Source organism: Cydia pomonella, unplaced genomic scaffold, assembly GCF_033807575.1.
Source record: "Cydia pomonella isolate Wapato2018A unplaced genomic scaffold, ilCydPomo1 PGA_scaffold_161, whole genome shotgun sequence".
In the NCBI taxonomy this organism is placed as follows: Eukaryota; Metazoa; Arthropoda; class Insecta; order Lepidoptera; family Tortricidae; genus Cydia; species Cydia pomonella.
Window position 1 is genome coordinate 550,542 of NW_026907803.1, and position 17,922 is coordinate 568,463.

Sequence of the window (17,922 nt, forward strand, 5' to 3'; positions counted from 1 at the left end):
CATACTTACGTACCTTCCGAATCGTAGGTATCGCCATGAACAGGAAAATATACATTTGGAACAAGTCCAATATGCCAATCCAGTGCTTGAATGCATAAAGAACTACTTTTAAAATCATTTAATTATACAAACATAATGTCAGCTGTTTCTGGATTTAAAAGGTTTTGAATTACATTGAGCGCTGCCACGAAAAACACAAGTAATTTTGTTTCAAGTCTATCTTCATGCTTCACTGGAAACAAGTGCCAATTTAATCAGCGATCTAATAATAAAGCGTATAACTTATCGACGGCAAAATCATGGCCAGTCCTTTCAATCGGCTACCAAGTACATAGCCTATTATTCAAAGCAAAGTGTCTGGTTTTAAATGGCACAAGCCACTAAAATAACACAGCGCACCACCATCGCCTTAAATTATAAAAGTATAAATTAAATATGAAACTAAATAGATAATATCATATTTGAAACATGTAATTGTACATACCTATAACTAATAATACAGGGTGAAATTGTTATGTTTGACCATACTCTGAGGGGTGAATATTAGGTCACACTGAACAACTTTTACTATCTCTCTAGGTATGTCTCATGCATTATGGTGAATCACATGCCAATATTTTCTATGGAACAGCTGAATTTTTTTTTCGCAATTTCGTGGCTGGCCCTATAGTTAAAGTAGAGTTGACCCATATACCCTCAGCGTATGGTCAAACATAACAAATTCCACGCTGTATGGTTTGCTTGTGGACTACCTTACTCAAGTCTATTACGTTTTATGACATAACAGCGATTACCTTACAGCAAGTCGCGTTAAGCCTGTGGTATCCGTCTAATATACAGTTTATAATATAGGTATATAATATAGTATAAGTCGATTTCTAACCTAGACTTACACTCAAAGAGTAGTATAATATATGTATAGGACACCTACACCGTTTACATTAGATAGGTACCTGCCCACTGTTTGTTTGCACTTATACTTGTTTAAGTTAAAACAATATTTTTGTAAGTTTTTTTTTGTATTCGCAGTAAAGCCGAGTGGGTGACCATACCTTTATATGGTGTAAGGGTTACAGCACTGCCAATGCCACCGTGATCGCATTTTCCCTAGTACACGGTGCCCCATGAGGGCACTTCCCCCCATTTGCCTGACTGGCCTTACTTACAGGATAAGTACGAGTATGATAACAATAGGTAACAGTATATTTTAAATAGTCTCGTTGTTTTCAAACTAATATTATTTTTACAAAACCGGTTCAGGGCAATACACGAAGTAGGAACTGTAAGCGAGACAAGAAACCCGTAAAATGATTTTCAGTTTTTCTAACAGGTTTTACTGACTTTTTTAGCGGAAGTCAATTTCGTGACGAAGGTGAAGGTTTTAAAGGTTTTTTCATGTTCCATGTATCGCGTGCCAGGTAGATCAGGAAAAAGTCAAGAGTGACCGCCACATGCGATGCTTGACTCACAACTTATTGAACCGATGACCTCAACCTCGGCCTTGAGATTTATACTCCTCAATAATCAAGTTCAAGACTACCGTGAAAAAGCCAGTTTTCTTAATGGACAGAAGAATATATTTGAAGTAAAATAAACGCTGAAATATTTGTAAATTATTCATCGTATAGTAAAATCTTTAAAATTTATTTGTAGTTTTACATGTAAGTAAACTGTATAATTATTGGTGCAATAAAGAATATTCACTTACTTACTTAAAATCTCACAAGTACTTAAAAGCTGACTAAGAAAAAAATTTAAAAATGAAGAGTCCTGGCAGTTTCATAATCTTATAGACAGTATTAGGTAACAATTTAGAACCCGCGACATAGATTACCTGTAGCTGTCGCAGGTTCTCAACTGTTACTTACCAATTTCCCTATATATATTTTTAATAAGTATTCATAAATTGTGTTTATATAAGCCAATGTGTCTGTGCACTCAGTTGTATGCAAGTGAGTCCCTAATATGCTAATAACGGCCGGGTAAACAATGAATGTTTAATGAGTCTACAGTAGCGACGTGATTTATATTCATGTGCGGCCTACAGCGGTTCAACAGGCTTTTATCACTCTGCATTGAACACCAATATACCTACACCTAGTTATAATTGCCGAAACCTTAGTAAATGAAAAAGCAATTTAAAAAAACCTTTAAAAAACATAATAGTAACGAATGCATTTACATAAAAGGGAGTCGCATGGTTTCTTTCGGATAAGCCATCATGTACTCCCAAATAAAATGTTTATTTATTACACAAATTAAGTAATATAAATTGCATTGTAGGTTATTACATGGTATCACTGTGAAACAAAGATAATTAAGTATTTTTAAATATAGAGACTATACATCTCTATTGTATTATAGTAATTATTTATTTTAAGATTTATTATAATGTAATGTTTACCCAGGTATTGGCTGTTGTATTTATAAATGTTGTTATGTATTTTTCATGTCATTATATGATGTATTGACTTGTAAAAGAACCCTTGAGGCCTACTTACAGAATAAATTTTTGAATTTTTTTTTTTTTTTTATAATAACATACAAAGCGCTCGGAGCTTTCGGAAGTTAACTCCTACTCAAAGATATTGACTTATAATATTACGTATTATACAATGCGCAGGCAAGCCTTAGATCCGGTGCGGTGAGAACATTTCTTTAAGAAGACATTTTTACCGCGTTTCCCGACAAATACCAGAGTTTCGTTTCACCGCTAGCTAAACGCATGCGGAATCGGATACGCGCATTGTTCACGTAATTTATGTAGGTACGTGTAAATAAGTGCCTTTCTTTAGTGTCTTCAACGAAAGATCTAAATAGCTATTATTATATTGTGCCGAAACTTAAGACCCAAAGTTTTATCAAACATACCAACAGTTCACCAGCCTATTAACTTTAGTATGTCAATTTACAATGCGAGGTTGTCGTTCGATTGAATCATTAGTTCATTGCACTTGAATTAAAGCTATTGTCTGTTTAGCCCTGGAATAAAATAGTACATTACGATACAAGTGCGAAAAATAGGAAATTCGAAACGAGTGGCGATAAATTAAAACACGACCGAAGGGAGTGTTTTAAATCGACACGAGTTGCGAATTACCTATTCGCACATGTATCGTACAACGTTTTACAGTACATATGGCCCTTTAAATGTTCGACACAGTAACATAATATGCTACTTCTCGCACTAGTGCTATAAAGTAGCCCCATATGTACTGTAAAGGTTTATTAGATTGTTTCCTATCGCCAAAAGCGTGTACTAATTACATTTTGGCTCACTAACTCGCTATTTAGCAGCTGGTGATTTCGCTACCTACACTAAGGGCCAGTGCCAGGCTAGAATATTCGCGCACAGATTCTGTTTCGTACCTAGTACTACGTTCGATCTAAGCCTATTAATAAATGTGTTACTTCAACCTGCTTTCGTCTTTCAAATACAATAGTCAAAATTAACTGCTCTTTATTAAAAATAAGTCTAAATTGCCACTATTGTATATACGTTCCTAATTTTATAAAACTTCAAATAGCTTATAAATAACACAAATAGAAGCATGTTATGATAATCTCTGGATGTTATTGCTAGTATAAACGGTTATTAGTGTTATGACGTATCTTTGAATAAAACAAAATCCCTGTTTACACTGGTAAGACTTCCCTAGAGTTCTCTGCACCGGACCCGCGTCGGGCACGTGTTGGCTGCTACGCAAATCACTCATAACAATGTTAAATATATCATTTTTCCTCCCACTATAATCTTTATTCTGAAAACCTATCCAAGGATGACCTGTATTATTATGGCTTCGACGAAAGAATTATCGACGCATCGGCTATGTCACGACGACGTCGTTAGTGCTTCTCCAGTGGCATTTAGAATGTAGCAGTCTCCGATAATTTACTTTAATATAAAACTACAATCTGCCTATCCTGTACCATATTTGTTTTTATGTGTTTTGTTTAATAAAGAGTTTATATATACATACATACAATCCTTGTTTGAACTCGCAACTAGAAAATTAAATCTGTAGTATTTTGTTCCGGTCTATATTGTATAGGATATGATAGCATGAATATATATACACGTAGATGCTATCAATCAATGATTCTTGGCTTTATTTGATATGTTAATACATTCGATAATTAACAGTAACATATAATACTAACATTAAATCGTTGCAATAAAGTTCAAGAATGGTCAATTAACTGTGTCGGCGATGGTATAAATATAAAATATAAGCACAGAGTTTGGTAAGGGTCTGATCTGAAATGATCTACTCGTTCAGCCATTGCATTGCCATTATGAGTAGATTGTTATAAAACTAGTTCTAACCGTAGCACTTTAAAAAATGGTCCAATTATCTCAAACATTTTTGCAATATTTGGAATTCTAGTTTCTACCCAGCTTCTTAACTTTCGTTATGGTAATGTAGTGTCAATTTAACAAATGGACAGCACTACTGAATTTCTAATGCATTTTTTATGATATTGCCAAAACGGAATCATCGCTTAAATTTGAATATGATTATTTTGGTATCTGTTAATTTTGAACATGAGATATACCATATCGTACGTCAGATCCACACTCATACTAAAATCGTTCCAAGAAAAATACACCAGTTGTTGCGCTGGTGCCGCTATAACAGTCATCTTTTGATAAATGATGTCAATCAATATTTTGATTATTTATTCATGCCATACTATATTTTGTATTTTGTAAATAATTTTAAAGTTCCATAGGTGACATAGTTGACCTATATAAATAATGTCTAAAACAAAGCGTGTCCACTTTATACACATGCTTCTGGAAAATTACTCTATCTACGATATGTCGTTAAATGCGTCATATTGATCGTAAACGTCAACGTGGAAAAAAAAACTTAGGTATAACAAGAAAAATTGCAATTGTATTAATGTAGTTAAACTCGGTACTCGGTATCGGTAAGAGATATATTTCGAAATGACTAAAAGCATTTTGACGACCGATCTGGCCTAGTGGGTAGTGACCCTGCCTATGAAGCCGATGGTCCCGGGTTCAAATCCTGGTAAGGGCATTTATTCGTGTGATGAGCATGGATATTTGTTCCTGAGTCATGGGTGTTTTCTATGTATTTAAGTATTTATAAATATTTATATATTATATATACTTATCGTTGTCTAAGTACCCTCAAGACAAGCCTTATTGAGCTTACTGTGGGACTTAGTCAATTTGTGTACTAATGTCCTATAATATTTATTATTATTTATTATTATTCGTAAACATTTAATGATAATAGTATGCCAAACTGTAGGCTAAAATAAGGGTCTTGTCGCCAAATTAATTAATTTTACTAGGTATAACTATAGTTATATTCAGCGTCCATACAGTACCTAATATCTGCAGTCAGCACTGAATACAATTGTATTTTCGCAACTTTGTTTGATTAATGAGATTAATTAAGACAAGAATTCTTGATAGCCGTTGGTAGTAAAATATCGTCGTAGCGCTGGACAATGAGAATTACAAAAATATAACTACATAAAACGCGCGTCGCTGTAATTTGCTTGTTAATTTATATAACGTTAAAAAGATGACGAGCATTTTCCCAGAAGTGTGGGCGTTTACCCACGTGGGACCGTATGTAGGTCGCCTAAATTCGCCGGAAGGAAGAGCTCCCCTTTTATATTATATTGGCTATTTTCGGTTCGCACAAGTCAACCTCATTATACGCGATTATCGACAATATGCCAGTAAGTAGATACTTGATCGAAACCTATTTATAATGCTATGAAAATAGTCTGTTGATGGGTATGGGTTGTTATAAAACTCATATACTTATACTGCCTGTATAAGTTGCAAAATCAATGCGTTTATTTCGTTTAAATTACCATACATATTATGACACTCAAAATATAACAATCACACTAAAAGAGAATCAAACATTACGAAATCGAATGGAACGCACATTTCTTTTATGGAAGTGTGAGAAATTTAATGCAATACAAATTTCCGGTGACGTTGCCTGTCTTCTCTTTCAAGTGTCTCTCCCAAACATTTCTCTTTTCCGTCACCGCCAGCATTTGGCCGAGTTCTTCAATTATGTAGTCTTACGCAACGATTGATAATCGATTACAACGCCAATTTCAAATCCAAGACACAAAGATCAAACCTGTTCCGTTAGCAATTACGATGCTCTCTCGAAATTATATGTATTAAATACATACTTATATAATATTATTATTTTTATATCGCACCGTATATAAAAAACCTCGTGCCAATAGCATTATCCTATCAGTCAGTCATTTTGTTTTTATTACCGAAATGTCCCCAAGCCACATACAAATGTCACTATTTCATGCTAATATTATTTGGTAGGTATAACCGTTTTAACAATATTATTTACAATTGGCTATATTCCGAAGACGAGAGTAATGTCGCTGGTGTACTAATCAGAGAAAGTGGATGTCGACTGCGGAGTATTAAGTCGGATCGCGTAAAGCGTGGAAGTGCTCCTTGGCATTATGTAAGTTTGCTGAGTATGAGGGCTACGCACTAACAGTAAACAATTTCACGCGTCTAAAGGAAAACAAACGACTTACGAAAACGAATTCATTTTTACCTAAAGTATGTAAATTAACATTGCCAATAGCACGTTAATTGTTCATCCGTGAAATACTAAAACTGTAGTTTCTTATAGAGTTCTTATTCTTTTGTCGTTAGCTGATGTGCGAAATGAAGATTTCTTGTACCTAATTGAGATACGATTCTATATTTTTTGAGAAGAAGCCTGCTCTAGAATACAAATATGGTCCGATATATTTGATGGAGACTGTACACATCTTTTCATTTCTCATGCTCTGAAAGAGGGTCATTGTTGTTCTAAAAGTGTGCAGAAAGTGATACGTTTCTGCACAAGAGCATTTTACTTTCAAAGTACGATTTTTTTATTTTAATACAAATTAATGAGCATAGTTATTCCTTATTAATAGATAATAATCGTATGCTCTTCAGCCATTAATCTACGAATGAATCACATACTGTGATTTGGTGTTTTAAAACTGGATTCCCCCGGGTTTCCCAATTTACATAGAGGTAAAATGGACGAATAATGAATTCAAGGAATTTAACACAAACGTACGTAAAGTACAGCGAAAATATAATAGCACTGATAGTTTTTAACTAAGATAGGTACTTACATGACGTGTTGTTTGCTTGCGTGACCACTCTTTACGGTGCGTTACCTATAAGTTTTACAAACGACGGCTATGAAAGCTGTCAACAGTCAACTGTAAATTTTGCCGTCAGACATTTTCGCACTTATAATATTATAAGCGATTATTCAAAATTAAACGTGCTTTGATCGGTATTTATAACACTTGAGTCCGTCACTCATTCGCATTACCTACCCGTCACCGACAGCCGCATCAAGCGGCAAAAGTAATGAACAGCGAAGATTGCGACTGATTACGGCCAAGGAGTTGATGTACTAAAATGAGTAAAATGCAACTAAAAACTCAGTACTAAATATTTACAAACCTATATTAACAAACATATGATTAACCCCCTTACATTACTACACTTTACATTAATACATTTTAGCAAGCCTCCGTTACATTTTGTCTATGTTAAACAAACACAAATGTCAAAATGACGGATAGAAATAAATTATTATCAACCGTTTGTTAGATTTGACAGACCTTTATGGATAACACAAAAAATCTAACTAATCCTAGAATAAGATCAAGTACCTATAACTTATCACTTGCAAACCTATTTTGAGGGCACATAATCTCATGAAGCACCTATTTGTCCAACTGTCTCGCCTCTTAGTGAGAGTCATAAAGTTACTCAGCAGCGGCGTGATGCGCATGACCCTGTTTCGTCTGGACGTCGGTGCGCCGGGCGATTCGCTTACACCGCATTGTCTTTTACTTTCTTCTTATCTTAATTTGACTACATAGTCATTGTGAGAATAAATTTCTCTCAAAAAGATCTCATTAAGAATTTTCTCTTATTTCTCTATCTATCCTTAAGAGCGGCTGTAACTACCTACACGTGTAAATGTAGTGTATTTTTTTATGTTTCATGCACAGTGGCACAGAACAATCTCAAAACAAGTTTGTCTTATCAGCTTCTTTGCCTCGTGCTGAAATTTGTTTCAAGAATGAGTATTGCTTTTAAAAAAACTCGTACGAGTAAACAATAACTCGGACAGTTACTTAACGTTTTATTGATCCGCACATATACATAAAACATTGGGTAATAGGTACCTAATAGCAGATCGCGGCAACCTAGTCGCTGTGGCACCTGTTTAATAGAGCAAGGATAATTTTATGACTTTGGCATAAACAACACAAATCCCAAATAACGTCTCACGCATGAAGTTTCAATGTTTAGCCAAGAACGTTAGTTTATCTCATATACCTACCTATTTAGAAGGACAAATAAGTCATAAATAACCGAATTGAAGTAGAATTTGTGCTCCGCAAATAAATGTGAACGAACAGACACCAATTGCATTATCTCGCGGGGTAATCAAAGCACTCACATCGAAAGTGTAAGATAACAAGGTGGCATCGGCTCAGTGATAAAATTCATTTGCTAAATAAATATTTTGCCGGTTACCTACGACTCCTTACTCTATTTGCCACGACACACTAACCGACATATCTGTTTCTAATCGCGCGTGACAATACACAATCGTTCGCGTGCGTTAACTTATTAAGTAAACGTTACACATTCATTAAACGTATATTTTGCTTTTCTCCTATGAAGAATTTGCAAAGTGACTTTTCCTTAATAACTGGTCTCAAGGACTCTTAATTGTGCGTTCTGTCAGCGGAACCTAATATTAGCTTGGGCCCGCGCCGCCGTGTTGCAGTCATTACTGCTGTAACTAGAGCGTCGAGTGAATATAATACACAAACTAGATCTGTATTCTAACTGCGAGACGATTTGTGCTCTGTTTCACCTTCACAATAATTCTAGACAGGCGAAGCCGGTGTCACTTTTTATGTACCTACCTAAGCCGACTATGGACTGCCTGTGTGTGATTCATGTATTTCTTGTAGAGTTTAACTGCGAAACTCCACGCAACTAAAATTCTCCATAAATTACTGAAAGTAAAGGCGTGTCTTCCAACCAAATTAATGGACAAACCTGCTCCGATTCTGATCTTTATTTGTAATTTTGGTGCGACTTTCGCCAATCTGTTTCCAAATTAAGCATCACGTTTTCTTTATATGCCATACCTGTAACTTTATTATACCTACCTAAACCTATACATGAATACTTACTTGGTTTTAACATAAGTAAGCTATTGCAAGAATAAAATAATATTACATAAAATAATTTAACACGGTCATAATGTGTTTGCACATCGTTGGTAGGTATGCGATAACCCAAGAGAGCAATAATGAAATCACGGGACCATCAGGTGCATTGATTTCGACCGTGTACATATTAAAATGTATTGTATTAATTGATTATAAATAATTAAATGTATTGTATTGTATTTAATCGCGTTTCAGAAAGAAATGAAAGTAATATTATATTTGCAAACACACAAACATTAACAACTCGACGATTACTCGAAGGTTAGCTGGAAGAGATCCCTTATAGGGATAAAGTCGCCTTTGTACTTTCATTACTGTAATTTATTTTTGTAAGCCTGTGTTGTGTACGATAAACTGATTACCTACAACGACTACTGAGTATCTTGGAACTTGGAATGCATTTCAGTGAAGGAAAATATCCTAAGAAAACCGGACTAATCCAAATATGACCTAGTTTCCCTTTCGGTTTGGAAGGTCAGATGGCAGTCGCTTTCGTAAAATATACTTAATGCCCGCGTCAATTAGCATTAGGGTTGCCAAAACAATCCCTTTAGGACAGATAGCGCTAATTTATAAGTAAGTAGGGCATTATTAAACTAAGAGACATCCTTATATTGTTACTTATGTATTTATATGCTTTCTCGACAAATAGGTGCCAGTACCTGTACCTTCACAGTAGGTATCATAACATTAATTGATTAATTGTACCATTTCGAATTTACCGGGGCGTTATTCCGAAGGACGAATGTTCAAAACTAGAGCGAAATGTCACGGGGCCTTTTATCCTACTTGTACAGGTCGATCGCCCTTGGCCCATATCTGGCCCGCAAAACTAGGTCGAGAGGTTGATTAGACCTCGTGCCTTCCAATTGCATCGAGTTTATGCGCTCGATGATAATACTAATAAACAATTTCCGATTACGCAAACAAATAACATTGCAGGACAACATTATTGGGTTGAATGTAATTTAGGAATGTTATTTTGATTAATAAGAAATAAATTGACTGAAGGTAAAAGATAAGTATATACTACTTAGTTAAGTACTTATTATAAACGTGAATTTGTGAGGATAGATGTATGGTTGTTTTACGCAATAACTATGTTATTGAGAAGCAAATACTAACCTGTAGGTACGTACTACGTACTCGAATAAATAAATCGATAAATGTAAGCAAATGTTATTTTACCTGTTGGCAAACCTGACCTAAATAAATAAATACATTCAACGAAATCATCCCTCTAAAGTAGTGAAAATTGTTAAATAATAATTTACACAGCTTTTATTATCATATTCTGTTCTTAGAATGATTGTATATTTAGAAGCCTATTGCACATTTTGTAGCTAAATCGTCAAGTAGGTACCTATTACCTACCTATACTAAAGCCCTACCTGTTGATGAGACAGCAGCGCTATGGCTACCTGACGAAAAACCTTAGCATAATTTTAGTAACCCTGATTCGGTTACACATTAGTTTACATGGCCAGGTATAACTTCACTTTTTAATTGCATCGTCCTTGAAATCGCTGCGGTAGTGAATGTTTGTGTTCAAAACATTCATTCTACGGAAAATACGGTTATCATATTTTTTTTTTTACAAATTTAAAACTTTAAGGTATTTTATTAAAATAAGAAAATACTAATTTCAGCGTTTTCGAAAATTCATACCCCAAGGTGGTGAAAAAGGGGTTAACAGTTTGCATGGAGATCAATTTTTTTTGTGTGGGACCTGAAACTTTGTATAAAGACATATAATTAGAACAAAAAAGTATTTTCAGAATTTTAATAAAATTATCACCTAAAAGGGTTAAAAAGTTTGAATGGGGTTTCAGTTTTGTTATGAGCTAGGCACTTGAAAGTTAGTAAAAAAGTATTTTATTATAATAATGAAAAAAATTAAGTGTTTTTGAAAATTTATCCCTCAAGGTGGTGAAAAAGGGGTAGAAAGTTTGCATTGAGGTCAAACATTTTTTGAGTACGGGACTTGAAACTTTGTATAAAAGCATATTATTAGAAGAAAAGAAAAGTAATTCCAGCGTTTTAAAAATTCATCTTCTAAAATGGTTAATGAGGTTTAAAATTTAATTTAAGCTAGGAACTTGACACTTCGTAAATAGGAACGTTATTAAAAAAGAAGAACTACTTTTAGCGTTTTTGAAAATTCATCCCCCAAGGTAGTGAAAAAGGGGTTGAAAATATGTATGGAGGTTAAACATTATTTTGAGTGCGAGACTTTGTATATGGGCATATTATCATAATACAAGAAAAGTTAATTCAGCGTTTAAAAAAATCATCCTCTAAAAGGGTTAAATAGGGGTTGACGGTTTGAATCCATTACAAATACTTTAAAACTTCTAAGAAAGGCATAATAAAAGGTAACAAAAAAGTTATTTCAACGTTCTTGATAATTCAACCCCTAAGAGGGTTAAAAAGGGTACATAAGTTTATAATGTTTATATGTGCTACGCGTTTTTTAAGCTAGGAACTTGAAACTTGGTAAAAGGGCATTATATTCAAATAGGCGAAAACTGATATCAACTTTTATAAAAATTAATTCCCTAAGTTGATCAAAAAAGGGTTGAAATTTTTGTAAATACTTAGTGAATTTGGAATGTCGTAAAAACACACGTTAATCGAAAACAAAGAAAAAGACTACAGCTTTTTTAGAAATTTATTCCCTAAGGGAGTTAAATGGCTTTCATTTAAAGTTTGTATTGATCGATTAATTTTTTTCAATAGTAGACTTGTAAATAGTCTTAGGGAGTTGAGAGAGATTATATAGAGAACATTTTTTTTTTCAGTTAGGGACTTGAAACTTTGTTTAACAGACAAATCTCATGCGTATAATTATTAACAAATAATTGACCGTCCCTACTCTATTGTTGCATAATGTTCTATGCTCATGTAGAATATATAACCACCAACATACAAATCCACGCGTACGAAATCGCGGGCAACAGCTAGTTTATGAATAAAAGAAAATAACAGTTTGACATCAAATGAACAAAATAACAGTTTATTTTACAGTCCAGTTTTCCATAATGCCTGAGTTGATACTATGGTCAATATCTAGTTCATATAACTCGACGAAAGACAAGTTTTATGCATACTCAAATCACATTGTTTTGATTATTAATTAGGATGTTTCTCCTAAACGTTCGGCTACAGTTGCATACTTTCTACTACACCGGATGTTGTAAACATTACATTTAACGTAGTCCATTGAAATCAGTAATGTTTGTTAGTGTTCGTGTTTAGCTAACAGTCTGTCAACGTTAAGTCACGGCAGGTAATTGTGAGGAGCTTTCCAGGCTTTCAATGACTCCGGTCATTTGCGGATGTGCAGTAAAACGGGCTTTCTCTGTTGCCACTCATGGGACATGGCCAATAACTTCTATATGAACTTAAATATAGATACAACCGAATTAAAAAAATATATATATATATATATATATATATATACTATTTTTATGCCTCCTTATCAATCCAGACACGATTGTTTTTAAAAGCAGATACATGAGTCACAAGTAAAAAACCCATTACGTGTGTATCTAAAATATTTTGAGGATTTCCAACGATTTATGATAGGTTTATCAAGAGACTATAGAGTCCATTCAAGGATCCAGATTTTTAAATGAAAATCGATGATTTATATCAAATACGAATCACGCAGTTTCTAACTGTATTAAAGTTGCAACATTTAATATAATGAGCGAAATATATCCCTATCGAAGCAAAAATCCTACGCTATCTATTTATCTATACACCTTATACGTAATACAAAGTCCCTGTGTCTGTCTGTATGTATGTTCGCGATAAACTAATAAACTACTAAACGGATTTTCATGCAGTTTTCATCATTCAATAGAGTGATACTTGAGGAAGGTTTAGGTGTATAGGTTTTGTGTAACCCGTACATAGCCTCGCTAGCTAATTCTAAAGATAGGTAATTATACTAGAATTTTTTTTTAAATGCATGTGCATAGAATGTACGCCAAAAAACAAATATTTAAAATCGACTGGATATTCGTGTAACAATTACATAACCCCTGAAGTTGAATCCTGAATTGCACTTAAAAAATAAACTATATAGTTAATTAAGGTATTGATTATTCTTCAATAAATACTACCAAAATTTTATACAGAAATAAGCTACTGTTTGCCTGAAAGTCAAGATCATAGAAACCAAAAACTTACCAATGGTTTTAAGGATTTGTAGGTCATCCAGCTCATACTCCTTCTCCTCCTCAGAAAACTCAGACTCTGTGGTGGTGGAGTCGTGCTCCTCCGTGGACGACATGGACAGCGAGCGCACGTCGGAGCTCAGGTCCGAGCTGCACTCCCGGACCAACTTCGCACTGGCCATCATCATGCTAATTTTTTTTACACCAACTTAATCCCTTAACTTTTTCAGTACCAGTCAATTGTTATTCGTTTTCAGCATAATCGACGTTTTTTTTTTTCACTGCTGAATAAATGTTATTTTATTTCAATACAATTTTTAAAATGATTTTTAATACAGGTTTATTTCTTTAAGTATCAACTTTATTGTAAAGACGATGAAAGCGCGCGGAAAACTATAAGAGAAATCGCGACGACCACGCGTTCTCACCGGTAGCTAGCGCTTTACTGGCCCGAACCGAACGCTCACCCGACGCCCGACCGCTCTCAGGGATCAAAACGAACAGTAGGTAGCCGGCGCGCCGCGGGCCTACTGTAGGCGACGGAGATTCATTTCCACATGCGCCATGCTACCTCCTGTGCTTATCAAAGAAATGTCATCGTGTGATCATGCGTGTTCTCTCTCCTTTGCAAAACAAATAAAAGATAATATAAAGTTTAAACTTTATTGGGCAACAAGCGCGGTACAAAGAAATATACAAGGATAATTATAAATGTAACCTAATATTAATATCACTGTGAAATCCGATATATATGTACTTAATTATTAAAGGAATAAATATTTTTACATCTAATTTTAACTTTACCTTAATAATATACAAAACATATGTGTAGGTATGTATATTATCTGTTACTATATACATACAATAACAACCTATATTTACAAGTTTTTGTAGTAAAAAATATAAGACATAATGGGGTACTAATACAGTAACCTTTCTTTCCCTCCTGAATATACAGTCAGCAAAGCTATTAGCTTGGCACCCCTGTATACACATTAATAAGCAAGCTGCTAAGCTAATATTTTTGCTGACTGTACCTACCTACTGTATCTACTTGTTTAGAGTGATTTGTATCAAACGTCATGAGAACTGTACTAAAATCGCGTGCTGCCCTCCAATATACGCCACCAACACGCGATCTTAAATTACGAGTATTAGGGAACTCAACAAATCCTGTGGACTCGATTACCTACAAGGCTTTTTACAGCGCATCATTAAATAATAAATATATATAAGTATTTGTATACGAAAATAAAGTTTAAACGTTTAATATGAGTATATCACTACCTACTAGAGTCGGAAACTCAACATGAACATGAACATGAACGAAAGGATGTCAACATTCATAGAAATTGACGTTTATCAATTTCTATGAATAATGGCGTTTATAATGACACTGTACGGTGCAGAGTAAGCTTAGACGGGCTCTGGTTAGTGAGCTACATGAACTGGAACTCTGTGTTTAATGTTTTTTAATTAGACATCAAAACCAGACAGCAGAGAACCAGATGTAGGGTAAGCTTTTCGGTAACTAGTATTGGCGGCATCAGAGGGCATTCCACTTATGCACTATTTGGTTCTTGAAACTAATCGTAAGTATTGCTACGAGATTATATTATTCAGTGTATAACCAGCTTAAAGTTGTTGCGTGTTATTAATTTTTAGCTAATGATACCTAGTTAAAAGATATAGGACTTTTAAAAATGGAAAGACAAGTTACTTATTACGTTAACAGTTTTGGTAATATACCTGTTTACAGTCTTTATTACAAGACCAGTAATTGGTTAAAAAGTAAAACAAAATAAAACATGACCCCAGACCCAAAAGGTTAACATTACAACACGGTTTATCAGTAAATGAGAAGAAGTCCGAAGTTCAAAATATAATAAAAATATTGCAGTAATAAATTAATACTTTAACGCCATCACGCCTATACAACGTGATTGCGAGTACAGTAAAGTCGTACTTAAACTAAATGTGACGTTTTCAGACAAAAATTATTAATATTATTTATGGCCGACATTGAGTACACTTCTTGAAATCATCACATACATAATTCAGTAAAAATAAACACTCCATATGAGAAAGATAATCCACAATTTTAAAACGTTTTCTCAGTAGACAAAACAATCGTAAAATCGTTAAAGCCCAGTTATTTAAATAAAAAATATTCAGAATAATACAACCAAGACATAGTACTAGCCTGCGCCATGTGCGTTGTAATTCGCTGTGTAACTAAGAATTACTCATTACCTACTCATTGATATATTTTTGAGTCATATAGGTATGCATCATTTACATACTGTAAACAAATAAAAACAAAATATACACATTTCAAGCGGAGCGCGATAGAAATCTTATCTGTTATAGGTAAAAATATGCACCTATAGTCGTCAACGTTCAACAGCCACGTGTACATAGATATATTGTGATAACTGATAAGTGAAAAGGTGACTATCTCTGGACACTTCAAATTACTGTAGTGCTCTTACTTTCGTGTATTGCCAGCTATTCTACTATCATCTCAGCGCTTTATTTACGTATAAACCTATACTATCCATAATTTTATCTCTTATATACAACATAACAGCATCTCTTTTGGTAAACAATTATATATTAAGCCTTACATTATTTACAACTTCTATTTGTGACCGCGGCCGGCAAAACGTCCCACTTTGTCGCTTGCCAGGACGAGATTTGTTTATATCTTTATACGAATAACCTGTCAAGGCGTCCTTATGGCAATCGACAAAGTCGGACGATTTGCCGGCCGCGGTCACATTTATATTCAAACATACGATAACAGCTTCCCAATCGGCTTATCGATAGAGCCATAGCTCTGCGACAACCGGTCTTTAAATACAACAAGTACCTATAACATAACATTATTTACAGTACATATGGTGCTACTTTATAGCACTAGTGCGAAAATTAGCATATTACGTTACTGTGTCGAACATTTAAAGGGCCATATGTACTAAAACGTTGTACGATACATGTGCGAATAGGTAATTCGCAACTCATATCGATTTAAAACACTCCCTTCGGTCGTGTTTTAATTTATCGCCACTCGTTTCGAATTTCCTATTTTTCGCACTTGTATCGTAATGTACTATTACATTATCTACATATGGTGCTACTTTACCGCACTAGTGCGAAAATTAGCATATTACGTTACTGTGTCAAATATTTAAAGGGCCATATGTACTGTAAAACGTTGTACGATACATGTGCGAATAGGTAATTCGCACTTTTCCTATTTTTCGCACTTGTATCGTAATGTACTATTACATAACAACTCTTTAACTTTTCAACCGGTATACTTTCGGCAAGACACGGCTAGAGTTAGACCAAGCTAAGTTGGCAGCGGTTTTGATACCCCAGAGTATGCAAGCGCTATTTAAAAATTTAAAAAAGTCATAAGTTAGACGTTTAAAATAATAGGTACTTGCACAGTCTGAGCTAGCTGCCAACTTAGCTTGGTCTAACTCTATGCATTTATTATTCGTTTTTTTTTTATTTAGTCGTGGCAATTCACCTCACCTTACATATTTGCACAAATATAGCTCTCCAACTGTTTTGCTTTCTATTATGCAACACGAATGTTTGGGCAAATACTATTCACTTTGAATGCTAACATAAAGTTAAATTTGTAGTTTTTTCCTGCTTTTGATAGTTAAAGACAATACCGGACTAAAAGACATGCGATGACTAACATTGGAGTTGCAGGCGTACATAGGCTACGGAGACTGCTTACCATTAGGCGGGCCATATGCTTGTTTGTCACCGACGTAGTATTAAAAAAATTATGATCTGTATTTATATCTAAATATTGCCACGGACCAGGTGAATTAACCCTTATATCAATACCGGATAGAGATTGACATTTTAAAACGTTTCTCATTATATACCTACACATATATTAGACATAGTTACACTTAATCGTGGGTTTATACTTCAAACGAGAAAGCGCAACAAGATGAACAGTACGTATAACCTTTAACATTCGGTAGCAAGAGATCTCTCCGAACTTTACAAATTGATCTCAATTTGATATAACAGGCATGTCGCTTTTAATTATTGGCACGAGCCGTAAGCTTCCTTAAAAAAAACTAAAACTTGGAGGCAACAACAATTAAAATATCATATTAGTGTGTGGTAATTAGGAACAGTATACCGGAGTGTGTAGCCACAGCTAGTTTGTCATGAAACTTTTTGGACGGGCAGAAGGCCATGGACTCAACATCTGCTAGAGGGAATCGCTCCGGGCAACGCGTCTTTGGCTTCGCCGAACATTGCTGTTGCATTGCCTGTGAATCAATGGATTATTGTATAGTAAGGTAAATGTGGAGAAAACCATCTATAAGGGAAGACCGTCTTCAAGCTTTTTCGTCGCTTTTAGCTTTTGCGTTTGTAAGTTTGTACGCAT

At 34.5% G+C, this 17,922-nt stretch overlaps 2 protein-coding genes across 4 annotated transcripts in view; both read right to left on the reverse strand.

The window, feature by feature from the left end:
* Window positions 1-14,003, reverse strand: part of LOC133533401 (cAMP-dependent protein kinase catalytic subunit 3-like) — a 39,619-nt gene extending 25,616 nt beyond the window's left edge. The window contains exon 1 of the mRNA XM_061872372.1: window positions 13,507-14,003. Within this exon, the coding sequence (XP_061728356.1) occupies window positions 13,507-13,681 (175 nt within the window). The 5' untranslated portion in view covers window positions 13,682-14,003. The remainder of the gene's footprint in view (window positions 1-13,506) is intronic.
* Window positions 14,004-14,142: 139 nt separating this feature from the next.
* The window catches only part of LOC133533399 (uncharacterized), a 42,333-nt gene continuing 38,553 nt past the window's right edge, over window positions 14,143-17,922 (reverse strand). For all 3 annotated transcript variants that reach the window (XM_061872370.1, XM_061872369.1, XM_061872367.1), the window contains one exon: window positions 14,143-17,803. In XM_061872370.1, the coding sequence (XP_061728354.1) occupies window positions 17,642-17,803 (162 nt within the window). In that variant the 3' untranslated portion in view covers window positions 14,143-17,641. The remainder of the gene's footprint in view (window positions 17,804-17,922) is intronic.